At 33.9% G+C, this 22,887-nt stretch overlaps 1 protein-coding gene across 1 annotated transcript; it reads right to left on the bottom strand.

The window, feature by feature from the left end:
* Window positions 1-8,527: 8,527 nt before the first annotated feature.
* Window positions 8,528-22,160, bottom strand: LOC143253001 (conserved oligomeric Golgi complex subunit 5-like). The gene is made up of 4 exons (XM_076506028.1): window positions 22,051-22,160; window positions 11,277-11,467; window positions 10,106-10,236; window positions 8,528-9,549 (listed from the first exon to the last, which is right to left on the bottom strand). The coding sequence occupies exons 1-4, from the start codon at window positions 22,113-22,115 to the stop codon at window positions 9,529-9,531; spliced, it is 408 nt and encodes a 135-aa protein (XP_076362143.1). The 5' UTR covers window positions 22,116-22,160; the 3' UTR covers window positions 8,528-9,528.
* Window positions 22,161-22,887: the final 727 nt, after the last annotated feature.

Here is a 22,887-nt window from a genome sequence, read left to right as displayed (position 1 = left end):
AACAGACAATAACAAAATCTTAAACAGAAAAGCAGACTGTTTCTGACACAACCAAACAAAGGAGCAGCAAGGATGGGCAGCAATCCCATTATGTCAGTCCAGGATGAACATATTTATGATGCAAAACACTAAGAGGAAGAACCTAAAAGAAGTTTGCCAGAACCACCATCTCATTGATGTGTGTGATTCACCTGAATGGCTAGACAGTGCGATTCAAGACAACACTTGACATAAAGCAGGATCTGTATATGTCAGAAAGCTCTCTGCAAAAAACAAACAAACATTGTATAAAATGAGAACCTATCCACTTCAATTCAAACTGGTGCTCAAGATGGTGACAGGATGTCGAGTGTAACCTCCAGGACAAAAAACAGAGAGATGACATAGATAACATTAGATAAATATATGGGGAGTGGTCCACACACAAGCACAAACTATATCTTCTAAGGGGTGAGGGAAATGGACAGCCAGAAAGAAACATGGTAAGGTGAGAGATTTAATGGAAGGAGGCTTGGAAAAGAAGAAAATAATGAGAAGAAAGAGAATAAGTCAGATGAATCAGCTGGCAAATACAACCCATAAGGGTAATAGAAGAAATATCACAGGAAAAGGAAGGGTTCCAAAGAATAAACAAATGTGAAGTTCAGAATGGAGCCATATGACCTACATGACACTTGAGATCTGGGACAGGAAATAAGAGATGATCTGGATTGGAAAGAAGACAAACATGAGAAATGGAGTGAAAGAAAAATATGCCCTCATGATGACCAAGTTTTAGGCAGGAAAGACTGATACCAGGAAAGCATTACAAGGACTGGTGACATAATGTTTAAAGAAGATGAAGGTAAATAAAGCTGAACATCGACATTCACAACACAAGAGGAAAAAAAGATCTTTAATGAAAAATGATATAAGGAACAGGATGAAATGGGCTCAAAGGGAGGAAGAGTGAGGGCACAGAGAACGACACCGAGGTTTGCTTCAGGGAAGGCTGCAGAATGAAGAGAGTGACAAAGGCAGAAAAAACAAAGCAAAAGGGTGAGGTCCTGAAAAGTTAAGACACAGTGTACAAGAAAATGTGGCTAACAATCCCATGTGGTAATCAGCAATAATGGATACTGACAGTCCCTTGTCAAAAAGCCAAATATGGAAGAAAATCAGATGCACAAGAGTAGGATGGGATGGGGAAAAAATGAAAAGAAGACAAACAATGATAGGCATATCACTTATGTTAGTAATCTGACATGGATGAAAAAATAGTGCAGGAACCCAATCCATCTAGAAAAGAACTAGACATAAGACACTGGTGAAAAAAAGCATGGGAAGGAAAGGATGTAATATGCTAGAATGAGGTTGTCTGAAGTGGGTTAGTGAGAGAGGAAGATAAAAAAGAGGTATCAGTAGGAGTGGATGCAAAGTGAAAATCAAGGCTGTGGCAGGTAGCAAAGTGAAGCCAACAAGAGGACTCAACAAGTAGTAGTTCAGGTAATGGCAAGAACATGATGAATAAGACAAATGGGAGGATATACATAAAGGTAATGGTTTCCCAATCCTGATTGAGGGCATTGAAAAATACATCAAAAGGATGAGGAACAGTAGATCAAAACCTGGGGAGCATTGGTGGGTAGAAAATGCATCCAGCTCTGGAGTACTCCATTGCTAACAGTGTCAACTGAACACCTCAGGGTCAAAGGGCCACTCTTTGGAAAGAACCCAGTAGGGGTGTGATAAATGATCTGGGACCAGATGTGGGGCACCTAGTATATGATATGCCATCAAACAATTGTGATGGCTGAGTTAACTGACTGACTCCTTGCCAGTTGATGTGCAAGGGTTGCCAAACTGGATCATAATCGACCAGTTACACAGAAAAAAGAAGGAAATGAATCAAAGTTTAACAAACTTCAAGCAAACCGAGGAGACTGATATGCAGAGACAACTCTGCAGCAGTTCAAAATACCCACATTTCCTACATCTCTAGATATCACAACACTGAAGAGAAGCATTTGTGAAAAGGTGCATATCTGGACAAGGAAAGGAAGAGAAACTCCACTCTGTCTCAGTTTAATCACCTGGTGAAGTATGCATGCAGGGAAGGAGGAAGATGAATAAGGGTGTCCAAGAGATCCCAAATAAGCTTCCACTGATCTTGTAACTCTAATTGAAAAGGCTGCATATGTGCTCAAACAAGGGAAATGAGGGTTCCCAAGGATGCCTACATTTTCAAAAGAGATAGAACTTCTCATACAGTTCAAAATGAAAGGACGAAACAGTCCAAACTAGAAGCCCCATAGATCACAGAATGAGAAGAAAAGGTTGAATCTCAATGAGATAGGAATGGAAAAATACCCCAAAATGAATAAAGTGTTGAGTGAGGTAGAGGAAGAACATCTCCTAACCACATAGATTCTCGATGAAGATACTGAGTGTCAAAGAAAGAGATGGCATGCAAAGGAGCTAGAAGCAGCCAGTCATCCATTTAATGATTGAAATGAAGGCCCCTGGAATTGATAAAATGGGTAAAAATCTTTACTACTCAACAAAAAACTCTGTAGAAGTGAAGCCACTTTGAATGGAAGAGTGTAGAACTGGTTGCTACAGCTCCAAAGGACAAAATAAAAAACAAACAAACAAACAAACCAGGATGCTGGAAGGAGGGAAGTGTGCACGTATGCATTCGAGACACCTACCTTTGTCATCCACAGACCATGAATGAAAACTCAAAGAGATAACATAATATTTAAGGACAACTATGATCCTGTTGGTTCATCTCAACTGTACCATCCTCCAAATCAGACTAAAAATTATTAAATAAATAAAAATTAAATCAGCCTTAGCATTCATATATTTATCAAGCTTACTTTTAAACCCATTTAAATTTACTGCCTTCAAAACATCCACAGGCAATCCATTCTCTATGTCAAACACTCAATTTGAAAAATAAAACTGTCAACTGAGGATAGCTTCCACCTTGCCTAAATCTATATTGCTAGGACAACTTCTATTACTTCCACTAAAGATAGGAGTGATATTAGCTAATTTCCAAACTGTTGGTATTTGTCCACTGTTCAAGGTACACTTCAAAAATGTTTCCTGTAAGGAAAAACATAGAGGATGAAAATAATCAATCAGTGCTTTAATGTCAACCAGATAAGAATGTAAACCTTGGCAGTTCCACAGTATCAAAGTGGCCACTTTTATTCATGTGTAGGTGAATTGAGTGGAGAGCCCTTCTGTTTATGACCACATCTTATTTCTTTACTGTCTTTATTCAAGGGAGGTCTAGTGACCTACATGGATTCTGCTCTGGGTCAATTGAGCAGGCCTCTGTCATTGAAAGAAAATTCCGGTAACTGAAGAGGTCAACAAATGATCATTCTACATCTCAGAGACAGAGAAGAAGATACACCTGAAGAAACACTCGAAGCTGAAACCAAAAGAAGTTGATCCAGGGATCTGCTGGAATGTATGTTAGGGACAGAGATGGGTGTTGATGCTGATTCATCAACTTTCTTAACCATTGAGGGCAAAAGACCTTTCACATGGTTTTAGAACAATTCTTTAGGAGGCACAAACACATCCATTGGCATGCCCACTGCAGCAGTGGAAAGAAGTGCAGCAGCATAAGTCCAAGATGGTGTGGTGGACAGTAACTTTCAAGCCTCAGAGTAAGAAATGTTGTGAACTGTTTTCAAATACTGTACCACTTTTTTTTTTTCCCACCCACCTAGGGCATGAACAAAAGTAAATTGGGTGAGAGTCACTACAATTAACACTATTTCACACTCATGGGCATCATGATCCTTGCCACTGCAAGAAGCACACGTTTGAGTGACTTAATTGTTGACATTGGAAACATCTGAGAGAGTTTGGAATATATGGCCATACTTTGCAATTTAGATAACCTGTTTTGATGGTGGCAGGTGAACATGGTGATATAAACATCAAAATTAGGAAACTGCTCGGCATCATAATTCCATCTTTGTGAGTGGAGATATGCCTTACTGCAAAAACTCCTTGGGTGGAGAAACCAGTGAAGATCTCTCACTTGAGGCTGTTTTCAAATCCTCTCAATAATAACTTCTCATGATGAATTTAAAGTAGCATGGGGAGTAACCTCAATAGGTATATCCCCAATGGCCTTCAAATGCAAGAGGAGTTCACTGTGTTTAGGAATGGATGTTTCCACCAATATGTCACCAGAATGGAGCTTTTTTGACTGAGAGAACCAGCAAGCCCATTTAATCCCTTTTGAATAAAAAAATGAAGACATTTGCTCTTAAGATTTTCTGAAAGAGAATGCAGTATCAGAAAATAAGGTACAGATGTTGAAGCTTTCTGTTCAGAATCTCAAAGACGTGGTAGTTTACCTATGGTCTGTTTTTCACAGTTTTATTTTTATTTGGGCGATCCATAATAAAGAAAGGATATTTCGGTTCCCACTGACCCCACCCACCATGGAGCCCTATGAGGAACATTGCAGCAATGCCAGAGTTTTGTGAGCACTATACCCCAACACCAGCAGACACAATGTCCACAGCAACCCCTGAAAATACCCAACACTGTAACTCAGTTGACCCTAGCCCCACAGGACCAAACAACAGATCATGGGAGGAGGCCACCTGTCTACAGGAATTCAAGGCCAATGTGGTGTATTGGGGTTAGATCTGTCAATCACTAGGATCCTTTCCTACCCTTCACAGGTCACCACTCATAGCAGAGATGTGGGTGAAAATTCAGATTCCAGAGGAGGTAGACTGAAAAAATAGAAACTTCTCTGAAAGATCCCCTCACCATGTATAGCATCCACACCAAGAGGTTTGTTCTGAATACTCAAAAAAAAAATTCTTTAAAAATTTTCATATTTGCTCAGTGTCCCCAAATAACTGAACTGCTCAACTCACAACAAATAATTCTTTTTCATCTTTTCAAAATTTGCTTTTTTAAAATTTGGAAGCAAAGTATCATTATTTCCGATTTCCATAAGTAGCAAAACATCAAAATTAATAAAGAAATGATCATATGTAACAAATTTCCAACCTCTCAACCATTTCTTTATTAGAAATTAACAATAAGTCTAAAATGGCATTGTTTCTAGTAGCTTCCTTGACCAACTGGTTAAGAAATCCCTCTTGAAGAGTTTTTAGAAACCTTTTTCCTTAATGGTGTGGACTCGAGCATTTCTCAATCAATACACCTGAAATTAAATTACCCATAGTCATGACTTCATTAACAGTTAAAATCTTAATCTCACTGTAAAGTTTCTCACCAATTTCATCAGTTTCATCTAGTGGTTAGTAACAAATTCTACTAAAAGCTTTTTTCCTTGATATCCACTGACAGACTCTCTCAAATGGATACCATATCATAAATATTATGTGCAATATTCTCAACATCAACAGGATGTAATTCACACATTACATACAGATCCACTCCTTCCCCTCTCTCTTTACTACTTTGTTCCTATTAAATAACCATGTATTTTAAAGAAATTTTGTACATTATAATAATCTAGATTTAACCATGTTTTATTCCCATTACATCAAAATCTTCCATTTCTACCAGTACTCTAAAGTCTTCTATCTTATTTCTTATACTTCTAGCATTACAATAGTAACAATTAAGCCTATTTTTATAACTACTTTTATACTATTTCACATTTTACACTTTCCTCTACATTTCTATTTTTATCATTTAGTTTAGTTTTGCTCATCACTATTTAGACCTAGTTTAAAACTTCTCTTTGAGCCAAGTTAAAAGACCTTGCAAATATGCTAGACTTTTTCATACCAGTGTGTACACCATGCATTCCAAAACATTTCCTCCTCCCATTGAATTGTTTTCACAAGTTCAACCAGCTAACCTGCTCATACTTACATATTAATTTCAGCCTAGTATTTAGCAATAGTGATTTACTCAAAACTTCATTTCTGCAATTAATTCTTGGCAGTATCCATGATACAATTAATTTATGGCCTTTAGTGTGAAATACTTTTAGCAACCCCTTGTGCTTATTAATTAGTTCCTCTGATTTATTCTCTCTATATCATTACTTCCTATGTGCACAACAAAAATTGCATCATTGTCAGTCTCCTTCATTATATCTCTTGTTCTGTCAGTTATGCCTTCCACTTGTGCTCCAAGGTAGCGTAATCTTTTTCTGCCTATTTGCCCCACAGTTATTCTATCCATATGCCATATCAAGGTATCATCTATAACTATAACCTCTTTTAAATCATAATCCTTATACTTCTGTACTCCTTTTGCTTTCCCTCCCCCATAATAGTTCCTTATCTACATAAGCCAAAGGCTGAAATCTGTTGACCACTATTATATGACCTTTGCAATTAAGTACTCTGCTTTTAACTCTAATAATACTACCCTTTCTAACTTCCTGAACGTGATTGTTAATCTTAGCTGATGCTACCCTTGCATATAAAAGCTTAAGTTCCTCTTGCAATCCTGCTGTCATATTCAAGTTTATACTTCTCTTTATCTATTTCCTCAACTTTAATTTCCTCCAGTCTGCAAATTCTACAGATAAATTGAACATCTTCACTACTAGCTTCCTTAAAAGTGCATAGTAGTCCAGAGGTCCCAAATAAAACCATTCCTTGCACCTATCACATTTAATCTGGGGACAATTAACCCCTGAATTATTCTTAACCACTGTATTATTTGTAAACTTAAAATAAACACTTAATCAAATACCAGTAGCTTGTTGTCAACACTAGTTAAATGTCAAGCTTAGGCTTAACAGTTTTTAGACTGTATTTACTAAATAAAACAATGTATTTAGTTTGTCTTCAAATCTTACTGCAAGTTGAATTATATAACCAAGCCTAAAGAACTGTTACATATACTAAGCCTAATCTAATGTTATATTACATGTTGTACTACTAAAATCTAAATTAAAAGCTTATACCTACTATTTTAGTCCCAGTCTCACTAAATCTTGTTAATTTTTTGTTATTCAACTCTAAAAATAATAAAATCAAATAACTTTCAAAATACACAATTTTATAAGAACTTAGCTTGCTAATATCTTCTCTTTTCAATAGCACTCTCTAGGAATGACCCTATGGTAAACTTAGGATGGTCAAGAAAGCAGTTCACAGAAGAAAAACTGATGATAAGCTGTCAGTCTCAAGTCTTCTTGGGGAAAATAAACAAACAAGAATAAAAACCTGGCTGAAAAGGATCCACCCCTTCCACAGCACAAACAGACAGACACTGGCTAGAAATGGAATCCTTAGGAGAAGAAGAAATAAAGGAAATAGGAGGAGGTGATAGAAAAGAAAAATGAAGAATGAACCCTTCACAGAGAATTTGCAGAGCCCAAGAGTTTGTAGTGAAAGACCCTCACATCATGGCAATGTGAAAAAAGCATATTCCCCACCAGACCCTTACCTGCCATATAATTACTGGGACTGTCACAGATCCCAAATTTATCAAAAACAAAACAAAACAAATAGTTGATCTTAGATAACCATGAAGCAGAAACCTGTAAAGGCAACGAAAGAGGGAAACTAAATAAAGAAGAAGACTCATGAGGAGATTGAGAGAAATAAAAATCCAATCAGGAAAGGGAGGAGTGCAAAAAGAGTCAGTAAGGCCCCACAGACATCTTGCCTTAAAAAGGGAGTCATATGTAAGTCCCGTAAAGATGTTGGGGTAAACAGACACAGGACAAAAGGGAATACCGACTTAAAAGATCCCAAAACCACAGGTGCCATGTTTGGTAATAGAGAACAATCATGCTAGAATGGAAAACATTAGAGCATGAGTCTCCACCACAAATTTCTCAGAAAAAAGATGAAGGGCTTCAGACAAAAAGCAAACAGAGGAAAAGGAAGGAAGAAGAGAATACCACGTCATAAAGATACAACAGTATTAGGATCCAAGCCCCACTGAGACAAAAAAGGATCCAATTGATGCAAGTTAAAAAAGAAAAAAAGAGGAAACTGAGAATAGTTGTAAACCAAAGCATGGACTTCTGTATTACATGGAGATCAAAGCATACTGCTTACATAACATAGCTGGTCTGCAAACCTAATGACATGGATCCCAATATCTAATATATGAGGTTGAAAAATGTGTCACTTCAACCCTTTAAAGAGGTATCAAAAGAAATGAGAGGCAAGAAAAACATAACAAAAAATGGTTGATAAATTCCATGAAAAGAGGAGGTATGGGCACATCCACTGGAGCTGAACATGACTCTGTGGCATAAAACTGGGGAGGTATCAGCTTGTTGAAATCATCATGTTTTTGTTCAGATACCTCTGAACAAGGCATGACAGGACAGTTTTCAGACAAATGTAAAGCCAACTTTACAAGACCATAACATCTCCTGCCAGTTACTGGGGGACAAGAGCCCATGTAGGCAAACTGAATAACTGCTACAAGATGAGTAGTAATAACAATAAATTCTGAATTTATGATAATTATGAGTGAAAATAATAAAAACGTTCATACTGAAAAGGAAAAAAAAATTTATTAAAGACATAATATTGACTTGTATGAATGAAAAGTTAGAGAACTAAGTATTACAAACTAAAAAAAAACTTCTCTAAAAAACAAGTAACTGATGGAACTTATAATTCTGTGAGCAAAACTGCAGCAAAAAACATGTATAAACATCTTAAGTGCTAATCAAGAAGTGAAGTTGAGCTAAGTTGCACAGATGAAGTAAGCTTTTATAAGATATACAAAACTGTTTCTGTTTAAGTATGGTGCAAATGTTAAATTTAACTCTTTTTAGAATTGACAGTTTATTACTGGTTTGTTTAAATAACTGTACAAATCCCCTTTGTGTAATTCAATTGTGAATTGATGCTTGTAATATTATTGGGTCATGTTAGTAAAACCTTCTAAATTTCTCAAGTATTATTACCTCACATTATCTCATAAATGTGTGAAAATTTGTAGGCCTCAGTTGAGCTATCTATAAATGCATATGCAAAATGTAGTTTGAGTAGTTAAGAAAAAGTTAGATAAAGTAAAAACAAGTTAAGTTAGTGAGAGATATAGTAAGACAGATCCAGATGGTGTGTTTGTGAGTTTAGCCATAAAGAGTAAAGTGGCATTTATTTTTTAAGTGAAATTATTGCAGTTTGTAATGTAACAGCAAAATAGTTTGTCTTGTTGATTGTTTTCTAAAGTAGCTTAATTATCAAATGTTTTTAAGAAAAAAAAACATTCTATTTTATCTGTTATTTTCACAATCAAATCTGAATTTTTGCATGTGGTCGACAGATTTGACCAATCTTGTAATGACTGTAAAAAATTAGTAAGTAAATACAAGTTATGCTATTTTTTCTAGAATGACTACAAATTATAACTCAAAAACATAAATGCCAAAACATTATACAATTATGTATATTTAATATTTTTGTTATACTGACCTTTCAGCCACTGCTGGCTAAAATAGTAGTTACAGTGATGTGGCACACACACACTAATGTACTGTATCCAAGAATATAAAACTGACCTTTAGTCCTTATAAAGTGACTTGTCATGGCTGTTTTAGTGGACTAGTATTTTTTCCTGAAAGAAAGAGATGCTGCTGCTATATTTGAATATTGCCGTGAAAACCAACTGTGGGACAGTCTACGCTTTTGATTGGTTATTCACATATCATATATAGAATTAAATGTATACAAGAAACTGTTTCCAAAAATCAAATGAGGTGAGCAGGTGCCACTGTGATTCAGCATATCAGTGATATCTCGTTATATAGAAAAGGCAAGAGGTTCTTATTTTATATTCAAGCATTTAAATATCAAGAATCTGAGTTCTTAATTCACACAAAACTATAGCCTCTGTATTTTGACATCATAAAGATCTAATTTGAACCAGTGCAACATTAAACATACCACGTGACACAAAAAAATCAATGTTTATATGTGTTTTTTTTAAATATTTACTTTTAAAATATGAATTATAATCTACAGCTTAATACCAAACTAATGGACATAAATTCATAAAGAGTATTTAAATAAAATTTTGAATTTGAGTCAACAAATAATATGGCCTTTGACCAGTGACCAGTCACAGTAGGGTTAACCATCTACTTTTTACGTCAAACATAGAAAATTATTACCTGGGATTCCATTCCCATCTCCAGCATTTGTTCAGCATCCTGTTCAACTTTATTTCTTGCTTCATGTATAAAGTTTTGATCTTTCTTGATAGGTTCAAGATCAGACAAATCAACACCTTCAGTTAAGTACACTGTAAAATAACATAACACATTTGATTATATTTAATAAATGTTTCCATTTGTGTAATCCCTAAAACCTCCTGATTATGTTTGAAACGTTTTTCTCTAGTAAAACTATTTTTCATCAGGTACTTTCTCTACCTTAACTCAAAATGAGATTGGTCAATGAGACCAACCTGGTAACAACCAGAAAATTGAAATATATCAGAATTGTTTTTTTCTTTCTAGAACCATTTCAAATTGTAACTTGAAATTATATTCATTTATCCTAAGTATTTTAAGCTCATGTTTCTGCCATGCATAGTAAATGATACTTGAGGCAATCAAATTATGCTACAAACATCTACTGTTTGGAAAGTTTTTTAAACTCTGATTATGAATATAGGTGCATTTCATACTTGTATAAACTCATATTATTTTTGCTAAATTCAGTATATTTTGAATCAGGGTTTATATCAATTATAAATCAATCACAATTTTATTTTCACACATTATAGATATGTTATTTAAAACAATCAAGAGGAAGACATAAATCATGCTAGCATTATGATTCTGTTTTATATCCTAGTAACACACCAGACATAATTTAAGAAAAAGTTCACACAGAAAATTACAAAGCAACTAATTGATTTATTTCCTGTAGTACTTTAACTTCTTTTAAAGTGTTTTGATCTTTCTTAATGAATTATGCTTATACTTTATGAAAAGTGTCAGAAAAAGATGGCACAATCTTTTTATACAGGGTGTTCGGAAAGTCACTGTGGAGTTTTGTAATCAGCAATAACAGCATTCATTCAGTCTATTTCAAGCCAGCAACTGATAGCAGTGTTTAGAAACAAAATAGGAAGGATCCAAACCTGTATTGATGCCAACAGGGGTCACTTTCAACATTGTTTATAACTGTCATTCATAGTTACCTCCTGTATTTTATACTGAAACATGTCTGTTAAAAAATATATAAGTGCACAGTGACTTTCTAAACACCCTGTATAATAGATCTATTCAGCATTTCACTATACAATCAATTATTAATTCTGATCACTTATCTAACCTAATTCATTTATACTCTGAGCAGCTTTTGTGATCTCCCGTAATCCTCCTTGAATCTGATTCTGGAGTCGAAGGGTTAGTTTGAAAATACTGCTAATTCGACGAAGAAGGTCACAAGTCTCCTGTAGCCTCATCAGCATCACTGTCTGATTCTCAACTTTTCTATAAGGCTCAGTAACCCTACCTTTCAACCTGATGGGAAAAAAATATGTGTCTTGGTCACATTAAAAAAAGAATTAATACTTATACAAATGTCAGAATTAATGCAATTTTAATTAAAATCCACTAAGAATATTCATGCAAATTAACTTGCATGAACATGATATGAAGATCTGAAATTTTTTTATTAACTTGTTTCTGTGATTTTTTTTTATTTTAGGTCTATAACAGGTGACTTAATTTAATAGTTTGGAAGCTTTTATTAATTAATAATATTTTGTATCTATTTCTCAATAACTTTAAAACCTATATTTTTATTGAAACAGTTAATGATATCATAGTGACATTTATGTACCAAACTTTTTACACCTTTGATAGTTTAAAGATAAATATAAATACTTTAAAATCAAACATAAATACAAGTTCATAATACATACATACATACATAAATATTTTAATCAAGAACACAACTTGATTGAACATAACATTTGTTTTCAAATGTTAAAAGTTATTTCTAATGTACATGTATTTTTGAATTTATACTGCTATATCTGTAGTTAAATATTTCCAGTAAATTTTACATTTAATATATATTTATTTTACTTATTTTTTTTATAGATAAAATACAAAGATAATCAGAAACGAGAAAAATAATAGCTTGAGCTAGTAGTTTTATAAAAAATAGCTAAATAAAATAACCGATATGATCTTTTAATTTATTTAATAACATCAAATTATATTATTTTAAAACCAATATTTAAATAATTATTTGAGAACATAAAAAATTAAATAAAAATTATTTGGACCACTGAGCTTAAATCTCAAACAAAAAATATCATATTAAATGTAGTTATTCACATCTATACATTTAACCAAGTAAATCTTGTAAGAAACCAAAAAGATCACTAATACAAACTTTTAATTAATTAACTTTTTATAAAGCAATTCTTCAACTAAATTTCTAAATCCTATATACATAAAAGTTTATAATAAAGTTCGTATTTAAACCTTTTAAGCTCATTATATAAGTATATAACACAATAACTGTTTACCTCTTTAGGAACTCTAGACACCTAAACTGCCAACCTTCATTATCTTACCTTCATGTTATCGTTATCTGAAATATGATTACAGTAACATTCTGTTTTTTTAAAGGAATATGATTTGTTCTCTACATCTAAGGTATGCACTCAACAAGAGTGCTTTATATTTTTTATAAACTATCACAAAAAAATTCTTCTCTTCACAGTACCAATGCTTCTCTTGCATAAAAATATACCTTAATTACATTTCCATGTCTCAAGTGCAAAATGTTATATTTCAAAACTAATTTTCTAATTCTGGTCTAGTCACATTAAACCTATGTTATATTTAAAACAGTTTTATCTGCTGAAATAAATAACTGACAATCCAAATCCTGAAAAAGATATCTAAAGTGCCTCATTAGTTACATTCTCCAATTTAAAAAAGTTACCATTTTCAGACAGATGCTCACATCTTCACAGAACTGAAAGCTATAAGTTCATGTCATTGCTGAAAACTACTTTGTGGATACATATGAGCAGTTACATGAAAAATGAAAGGAGTCGCCTTTCAAAGAGAAATAAATAAGCTAGATAAGCTGTGTAATCCAACTCATCAAGGTAGAAGAAAAGAAAGTCTCCGTAAGAAGAATAACACCATGCAAAAATAAAGAAAAAAGCTGAATGACTTGAAACAGAGCAAAGAAAGTGACATAATAGTAAACTGCTCTAAAAGGACAAATGAGACATTTGGAGTCTGACTGATTGTACAGAGAAGGAGTGGAAGGGATATTAATTGAAGAAAACCTCCAATAACCCACCTCAGCAGCTTAAGCCTTAAAATGAAGTAAATGGTTTGCAAAGAAAATCAGCGTGACTCTGTGGGGGAAAGAAGTATGGATGCTCAAAGCAAGAATATTAGCGAGATTTTTCCTACAAGCAAAATGGAACATCAGAGAAAGATGGCACAAGAAACTGATGACCACATGTTCGAATAAGGGACCTGTAACAGCTTTCAGAGCTAAATAGAAGTTCCAACCATAAAAGAAACTGAAGACTCAGAGTAGGTTAATAAAAATGCGAGAAAAAGAAGAATGGCCAGGGAAACAATGGAATAAAAAGTCAATGACAAAGCCACAGAGTAACAGGCAACCTTTATAAGTTGAGGAAACAAAGAATTGAGATGACATTAAGTCAGAAAACCTGAAGAGTTATAAATAAACTGATATCAATAAATCATTCACCTAAATTGATAAACAGCAATTACAGAAAGCCAACAAAATCAAGCAAAATAACAGATCACTTTTAAAAATATTTCTCATAAAGATGAAAATGTAGAATATCACAGTCAAAGATGCAGAAACCCTAGAAATGCCAAAAGGCCAAGAGGTGAAAGTTAGAACACATCTTATTAAAGAGGAGTAATGAAAAAAACTTGGCAAGAGGTGCTTATAAATTAAAAGAGACCATTCTGGAAAGAAACTGAAGAGAAGGATATCCATAAAGAAAGAGTTGGATCAGTCCAGAGCCATGGAGTTTAGGACTTGTGACTAAAAATGTGAAAGCTTGGTGTAGAGGAAAGTCACAAATGCATCAATAAAAGAATTATCAAATTAGGAACAAATCTACAGAAATACAAGAGGGAATGACAACTCTGTCAAATGGATTTAGTTTGGGTGTAACAACTGATCAACCAACAAATTCAAAACTCCCAGAATATAAAAGGCTTAAAATCAGATTGTTCTGTTGTGAGCCCAAATGTGAAGCTCAAAAATTCCTAGGAGCATTTGACATAAAAATGATAGTTTAGTTGTTGAAATAAATCAAAATATGGTGGCAGATCCATTTAACTGTTCACATATTAAGGACACTGTTCTAGAAAGAGAACTCCTCAGGAGACCAGAAAGAAGGTATTCAAAACTGAACTACATCTAGCTAAAAATCAAGTGATAATTTGCAGGGTGAAGAAAGATGCAAGCTCACAGTATTGTGGAAACTTTTAAGCCCTCATGATAGTAATAGAAAGGTTGAGAAACAAGAGAAGACTGTACCCTGGTATATTCCACTAATCTATTAAAAGCCACTGCAAAGAGAAAACTGAGAAAACACAAAAGAGACACACCTTCATGCATAGGAAGAAAGGGAAATATGAAAACCTTGGAAACAAGAAGCTTCATATCTCAGAAATTTAAAGGAAATGGTTGAGCCCACCACAACGTGAAGAGATAAAGACTCCCAAATAAATCAAATATTGAATAGGAGTCAGCACTGGGTAACAATCTTGACCAACCAATACAAATTAGTATGAACCCTGACAAAAAGAAGGTCAGAGCAGATGATGACTCCAAGAAAAGGGCTAGAGGTGCCAAATTTTCAGTTAATGATAGAAATGCAATTTCAGTGAGTAAAGATTTCATGTGATGCCCTAAAAATGGGACTGAAATGCAAGGGCATAAGAGCCCTGAGAGACAGAAAAAAAACAAACTGAGAGAAACCCTCTGGGATGCAAGATTCCCTTGCGAGGTTATTCCACACATGGAAAAAGTATAAGAGCCAAAACCCCCATAGCATCAAAGCTGAGAGGTGGTTATGACAACAACCGATCACAGAGCTTCATGTTGGTTAATTTCCTAGGAAAGAGACATCAGCAGGATGCTATAGGACAAAAAATAATCATAAAGATCTGTCTAAGGGAATGGTGTCAAATGAAGTTCCCCAAGAGAAAATTGATGAAGTTTAACATGCAAAAATTTAGTATTTCTATAAAACAAATCCAAGAATAAAAGAAAAGAAACTGGACAACAGCTGAAAAAAAAACAAGTTGATATAAAAAACAATTTAATGTAATCTTACCCCAGTAAAATGGTCAAGATAGCAATGTAAAGCCTCAAAGTAAAGTGTAAATGTGATAGCAAGCTAAGAAGAATAGTAAAAGACAAATAGGACAGGAGTAATAATAAAAGAAAAAAGAGAAAGTCTAGAAAGAAGGAAATCCACATTGGGAGCAGAAACACAAGGGATAGAAACACCAGAAAAGTAGAAGTTCAACACCAGGTCACAGAGGAATAATCTTACGTTTTAGAGAAGATGTGGTAATTGAATCAACAAAAAGAAAAGACTGAAAGATTCTTCAAGATTGAAACGAGATGATCAGAGAAGGAAAAGAAGGAAAAACACCTTACAAGTCAAGGTGCATGGATGAAGCTCATTTAAGAACTAGCAGAAAACAACTGGAGTAGAGAGAAAACATCACATACCTGAATTTCAAGATCAACCAAGTTCAACAGTGGGTATTACCTTTTCCTAGACAACAAAGGCAGAAATAGAAACTAAAGCAGGTTGTAGAAGAAGAATGCTGATAAAATATGCCTGAAGAGAAAAGAGGCTCATAAAAATGTGCAGAAGCAGAAGGCTGTGAGTCCTTAGGCATGAAATGAACCAATAACACTACATACAATGGTAATCATACTGTTTACTACACGTGTAACTCCATTCACCAATGAAGAAAAGAAAAAACAACACCCGACAGCACTGGGTCAAAAACAAGCAGAAACAGTCCTGCCAAAGAAACTACATTACAGACTTTGAAAGATGTTTTTTAAATCTCATAGTATGATTAACTCTTTGTCACTTGCATATCCTTTAAACTACTTTTCGCATAAAGTTTTTCCGAGTTACATTCAAAATTAAATAAACAATTCACTATTAATTCATTTGAATGAACAAGCATTAATCACATATGTATCAAGTTTTATAGTATCTAAGTTTTAATTCAATTATTTCAAAATAATCTTTTAAAAATATACTTAAACTTCAGTTTTCATATATTTCCTTTTTTGTTACTTAAAAAACAGAACATCTACAGTGCAAATGTACTGTCTATACACTAAACTACAAGTACAGAGCTATTTACCCATTTCTATTTCAAATTCCTTTAGGTCAATTTAGAGATTTTAAGAAACCTACTTTCACTTTTGATAGTAGTTACAACCACACTATACTTAGAACTCAGATTTGTAAGCTACATGTTAAAAATGTTTATGAAATAAGTACAAGTAGAAAGAGCTGATTTTGAGTTACAATCTATCAATGGTTAATTTAAAACTGGTATAGCAGAAAATATTAGCTAATAATGCATATTTTAATAGTATATACATTTTAAGATCTTAATTCGATAAGGCATATTTTAAAAAATCTTGGGTTTTCTCTAAGTATCTTTTTCTGTTATATTCATTACACCTCCAAAAAGTATGAAATTCAATGTAGATTATTCACTATAAAATCATCAACACTCAAACAAATAATTTTTATAGCCTACATTTTTTTTTTTGGTTACAGAGCTACCAAATGGAAAATCAGACTCCTTCTCCCACACCCATCTGTCATGTCCTCTCTTTTCAGGATTTGTTAATAGTTCTCTCTTACATTTAATTGTACATTACCTATAATCATTAGAAGGCCAAAGTCTTCATCTATCAAGTGACACAACATTCATGTTGTATTCTGATGAGATAATTGTCATTTACACTTGTAGTAGTTTTCATTTCCACGATAAAGGTAACAACTAGCTGGATTAATTTGCAATAGCTCTTGTCCCATAGTTAGAAAGTCAGAAAAACTTGATTGTAAAAGAAAATTGCCTGCTTTTTGCATGTTACCAGTCTTACATTATTTGGTTCATTATTTAATTTTTAAAAAAATTATTTAATCTATTATTACCATTAGTACAAAAAAAACAGCTAAAAGCTAAATTAGGCACAATTAGCATTAATAATATAATAAAATGTCATGAAGAACACAAGTGAGAAGCTTGGAGTAGCTCCTGGATAATGTAATTTGATAGTGTAATGAGAACTGCACATTCCCTGAGGAATTCCAAGTTCCTGCAGAAAAGAATGGGAGAATGGCGAACCCACACAAAACTTGAATCTCCTGTCCATTAAAATATTTTTAATAAAAATGAGCAAATAGCCACGTAACCCATATATATGAAGGTCTCTCAAAATGCCATACCTCCATGTTGTATCATAAGCCTTCTCAATTTCAAAGAACATTGATACAAGATGTTGTCATTTGAAAAAGGTTTCTCTGACTGATGTTTCAAGTCAGGTCAGGTGGCTCATGGAGGAGCACTATCATCGGAACCCACACCAGGTGGGTGAGAGGAGGTTGTATGATTTGAGGAACCAAACAAAACAAGCACTAATAATCCTCTCTCTGTCTTACAGTGACAGCTCGTCAAAGCAAGTGGACGGTAATTTGAAGGAATCTTGGGATCCTTCCCAGCCTTAGAGAAAGGTAGCACAATAGCCTGGTGCCAGGCATCAGGAAAAACATCCTCCTGCCAGATCCAGTTGAAAACAATCAGAAGAATTGCAAGTGAAGCAGGAGATAGATGGCACAGCATTTCCTAGTGTACATCATTAGGTCCAACCAATGTACTGCAAGACTGATGAAGGTCATAGAGACAATCAGCTCAAAAGGAAAGAGCTGATTGTTCTGCCCGAGTCTTGATGAGTAAGAAGCAGAGCTAGATAACTGGCCAAAGCTTTCACCTAAAGTATCAGCAATGCTCTGGGTATCAGCTACTTCCTGGCCATCAGATAGTAAGATTGGGAAAGGTACAGAATTATATTGCACACTGACCTTTCAAATCTTGTCCCATATGACTTTGGGACTGGTGGTAGAAAATATGCTGGTTGTAAACTTAATCCAAGATTCCTTCTGTCTTTGATGTCTTATCCAGTGAGGGTTTGGAATGTATGGCCATACCCTGTAATTAAGATAGCCTACTGTGATGTTGGCAGGTGAATGTGGTGTGGTCAGAAAGAGGATATTGGTCGGCATCATAATTCCATCTTTGCGAGTGAAGATAGTCTCACTGCAGAAACACCTTGTGTGGAGAAGCCAGCAAGAATCTCTGATTTGGTGATGTTCTTCAAATGCCTCTCAACAATAATTCTTCCTGATGAATTCAAAGTAGCATGGTGTAACCTCAATTGGTATATCCCCATTTGCCTTTGAATGTAAGAGGAGTTCATAGTGTTGAGATGTGGATGTTTCCACAAATATGTCACTAGAGTGAAGCTTCTTTACTGACTTAGAAGAACCAGTCCCTCTAGTCCCTTCTGAATGAAAATGGGAGACATTTACCCTGAAGGTTTGTATGAAAGAGAATGTAGTATAAGAAAATGAGATATAGGTGTTGCAGATGTTAAAGGTTGGTGCTCAGATTCTTCACAACATGGTCATTTACCTATGGACTGTTTTTCACAATTTTATTTAAGTTTTTATTTAGAGGATCCATAATACAAAAGAAATATTTTGGTGCCCACTGAACCTACCCACCATGAAGCTCTATGAAGGGATGCACTACAATGTCAAACAAGGACACTGTAGCAATGCCAGGGTTTTATGAGCACTATACCCACACATCAACATTAGATACTATGTACACAACACCCATTAAGAACATCCGACACTGGTACTTGGTTGACTCTAGCCCAAGTGGACCAGCCAAATTACCTAAGAGGGGCCACCCCAAGGCTGCTTATGTACAGGAATTCAAGGCCAAAGTGGTGTGTTACGGTTGAACCCCTCAATCACCAGGATCCTCTCCTCCCCTACCCGGGTTGCCATGCACCGCAAACCAGGTGGTGGATGTTTAGATCACAGAGGAGGTAAACTGAAAGAACAGAACCTTCCCAGAGAGGTCCCCTCACCATGTACAGGAATCTACAACGAGGGTCACTTGTATGTCAAATTAGAACTGAATTTTAAGTTTTTTTAAAGGTTTCTTTTGAAATAAAGGAATTAAAAAATGTATATAACATAAAAATTTGAATTATAGAGTACATTACAAAACTAATTTAATTGATATACATTAATAGTTAAGTTGTTTAATTAAATTGTAAAGGTAACTTGGTGACTTGTGCAGAAAGGAGTTTCAAGGGGGTACCCATGTCAAAATGGACAAATGTGTTTTGTCAGATAAATAATCAGTTATATCTTTATTTCATACGTTACAGAAAACAGCACTAACTGATTTATTTCTGTAGCAAAGTAACTCTCCTGATGCATTTTCACAGCCATTTTACTCAGGTTACCCCACTTTAGTCAACCTTATTTAATTGATAGCCACTCAAGAGCAGCATTTATTTATTTAAAGTGGGTTCTAGTAGAGTACTCTGCCAACTGGGGAGCTAATTAGTATATATGAATTCAATTAAGTTTAAATGTGTTTCAACTGAGTAAACTGAGATTTTGTTGGTTTAATTAAGCTTATGAAAAATATACTGAGTGTTTTATGGTGCTAATTAGTTAAGATGCACTTAATTTGAAAATTAAAGGTTATATATGTACATATATTTAACAACCCTATTCAACATATCAGTGTTATAATGTATTCTTGTGTGTTTTGCTCAGAAACACATAGCAATATACAAAAGTAACCTTTACTCTTGAATGCATAGAATAAATAGAAAATCATATATATTTTAATGAAGTTAAACAGTAAAATAAGTAGCATCACAAGGAAGGACTGCATTAAAAATAGCAAATCCAAACCTCTGACTAATTATATTAGTTTGTTATAACTCTAAAACAGGTCAAAACAAACACAAAGTAAACAAAAATGGTGTCTCCACTGAAAAGATCTCAGGGTACAAGCTACAATGTGGGACTATGAAATGTACCCTAGGTTTTGGAGGTTACTGCAGACATAGAATCTGCACTGCAGTGGGGATACACCTTCTAGCAGTCTTAACATCCTTTCTCCAGTCTCACATAAGAAATAAAGAGTAGTAATACATATAGAAATAGAAATTAGAAAAGTGAGATGTGACTGCTCAAGCCCATAACACTCCACATCTATATCATCCTTCACTGCCTGCAGACAGTTGTGGGAAGGTGACTGCTCTCCCAAGTTGAAGTAATTGAAATAAAAAAATAATAATAATAAAGAAATGAGGTACTACCATCTGGGGCTAAGTAAGATGAAAACTTCTCTTCATGTTAGTTAGCATTCCAGCCCTCAATATGGAAGAAAGGCACTAATTGACAGCACAGCAAACAAACTATACCAGCATGAAATGTCCCATCCAGCTGTCCAAACAAACTAGTATAGCTCTCAACCACTACCTATTCCCCAAATCTACAGCAATTATCATACTCTAAACAAGCCTTTTTATGTGGCAAGATGTACATCCATACAAAGTAGTGCCAAGTTATTAAATAACCTTAGTATTAACTAAAAATAGTTTTTAGAAATTTTAAGTACAATTTCTCTTATTCTTAGTTCTTTATATTTATTTAATACATTCTGTAATAAATAAAATTATTGCTTATTTTACCTAACCTAGCCTTACTAACCTAAAGAGATATCTATTTTACATTTTAGTTACTTTTATAATAATAATAAAGAATATATATAAAAAAGATGAAATAAATTACACTATTCTTTTTCATGCTGTTGACTGCAGATAACTCTTAACCCTACTTTTTTTATACTAATGGAAGTGGTGCATTAAATAATTTTTATTGAATTAAATAATAACCAAATAACAGACAAATAGCATGCAATTTCCTCTAACAATCATAATTTTTTCTGGCTTTCTAACTATGCAACAAGAGCTGTTACAAATTCATCCAAGCTAGTCTTGACAGCAAAGCCTGTGCTACAAGTGAAGTTCACAATTATCTGTTCAGAAAACAATGTAATATAGTACATCACTTGATGGATGAAAACCTTAGCTTTCTATAGGTTAGAGGTAATGTATAATTAAATGCAAGAGAGAATTACTAACAAATCCTGAAAGAGAGGACTTGACATCAGTTTGTAGCAGGACAAGTCTGATTTTCTATTTGATAGCTCTGTAACAAATCAAAATTGAAGGTTTCAAAATGTATGGTTTGTCTGACCAATTACAATTTTATTGTAAGTAACTTACATTTAGCTTCATAGGCACTGGCTGGAGGGGTGGTGGATACAATAAAGTTCCATAGGGAAAATGTGTCACATTTGTCACACAAGGGGAAATCAGGATTTTTTTTAACTACTGTCTTACACAATTAAGCACTTAAAATTTAAATACTATTAAAATAAGGATTATTGACTAAGCTTTTACACTATACTAATTGTTATAACATAAACAAAAAGTTGTTTAATAAAATTTTGAAAGTAAGATACTAATACCCCATGTCATGCATAGTAAAGGATACCCATGGCAAAATGATTAAGAAGAAGCTAGTTGAATAATTTTTGGATAAGAATTGGGTAAAGAAAGACTGGGCAATGGAAAAGGGAGATGTTTATGTAGTTTAATAGAGGGTAGTATAAAAGTATGGGATAGCTTGGATGGGTCAACTGGCCCCTTATTATTCCTTAAAAATAAAAAGTAGTTTGGAGTACAGTGTGAATAAAAATTAGATTATATACAGAACAAATGGGCACTTGTTATTTAGAAACATAGTAAAGGATGACCTTTAAAGACTGTATATTCTTCTCTCACTCTACCTTTTCTTATATTCTTATTAAAATTTTTCTCTATTATGTTTACACAATTTAATATGTTTTTGGTTATCTGTTTACTGTACCTTTCAGCTGCAGCTGCTAGTGTTTGAATCCTACCCTGTAATGTATTTAAAGCATCTTCTAACATATCTATTTCTGTTGCCTTAGAGAGCAGATCTTCATAATGGTTAGAGACCTGAAACAATCAAGAAGGAAGTAAATTCAACTACTGTATTATTCAGATGTGATATCAAAATCATTGTTTTGTTTTTCTTTTACTTAATTTTCAGATTACCAAAGCTTTAATAAATTTACTTAGTAAATTAATTCCATATGTTGACTAAACAGAATACCACCATTGTTTTTAAAATATACAGTAATCCAATATAATTATTGTGTAAATTAAATAACTGATAATAAACAATGAAACCATCTTTTACTGTCATTGCTAATGGAAATTATATCTGTAGTTGAAACATCACAATTGAATTTAAAAACAATTAAGTAGGCATTTAGCCAACTTCTTTAGGTATTGTTTGTAGAGACCAACATTTGCAGACAAATGCAACATGCTACTGTCATGTAACCCCAACACAACCAATTTTGACATTCAAAGAAACTGTGAAAAAAATGAGAAAAACTGAAAATTGTCTATATTAGTCCTTAGTATCTACAAGAAGGTATCTTTATACCAAATTATATACAAAGTCTATAAATAGTTTATTAAAACTCCAAAATGTGCTTTCCTCTATGAAAAATTGAGCAAAAAACCAAAATCCCAAAATTTTCTGTATATGTTTGGGACTGGCAAAGAGTACCTTTGTTCCAAATTCTATATAATCTGAACAAAACAGAGTAATTGACCAAAATCCCTATAATTAAAGGTTTGTTTAACCTTTTGACCTCCCACCCCTAAAATT

Source organism: Tachypleus tridentatus, chromosome 6 (genome assembly GCF_004210375.1).
Source record: "Tachypleus tridentatus isolate NWPU-2018 chromosome 6, ASM421037v1, whole genome shotgun sequence".
Taxonomy (NCBI): Eukaryota; Metazoa; Arthropoda; class Merostomata; order Xiphosura; family Limulidae; genus Tachypleus; species Tachypleus tridentatus.
The sequence above is the reverse complement of the archived record's forward strand: the minus strand, read 5'-3'. Positions and strand labels throughout refer to the sequence as shown.

Coding starts and splice junctions, on each gene's coding strand:
- LOC143253001 (XM_076506028.1), bottom strand. CDS start 22,115: ATGTTAGAAGATGCTTTAAATACATTACAGGGTAGGATTCAAACACTA. Junction 10,237..11,276: donor TCAGAGTATAAATGAATTAG/GTTAGATAAGTG, acceptor GTTATTTTACAG/TGTACTTAACTGAAGGTGTT. Junction 9,550..10,105: donor AGATGGGAATGGAATCCCAG/GTAATAATTTTC, acceptor TCTTTCTTTCAG/GAAAAAATACTAGTCCACTA.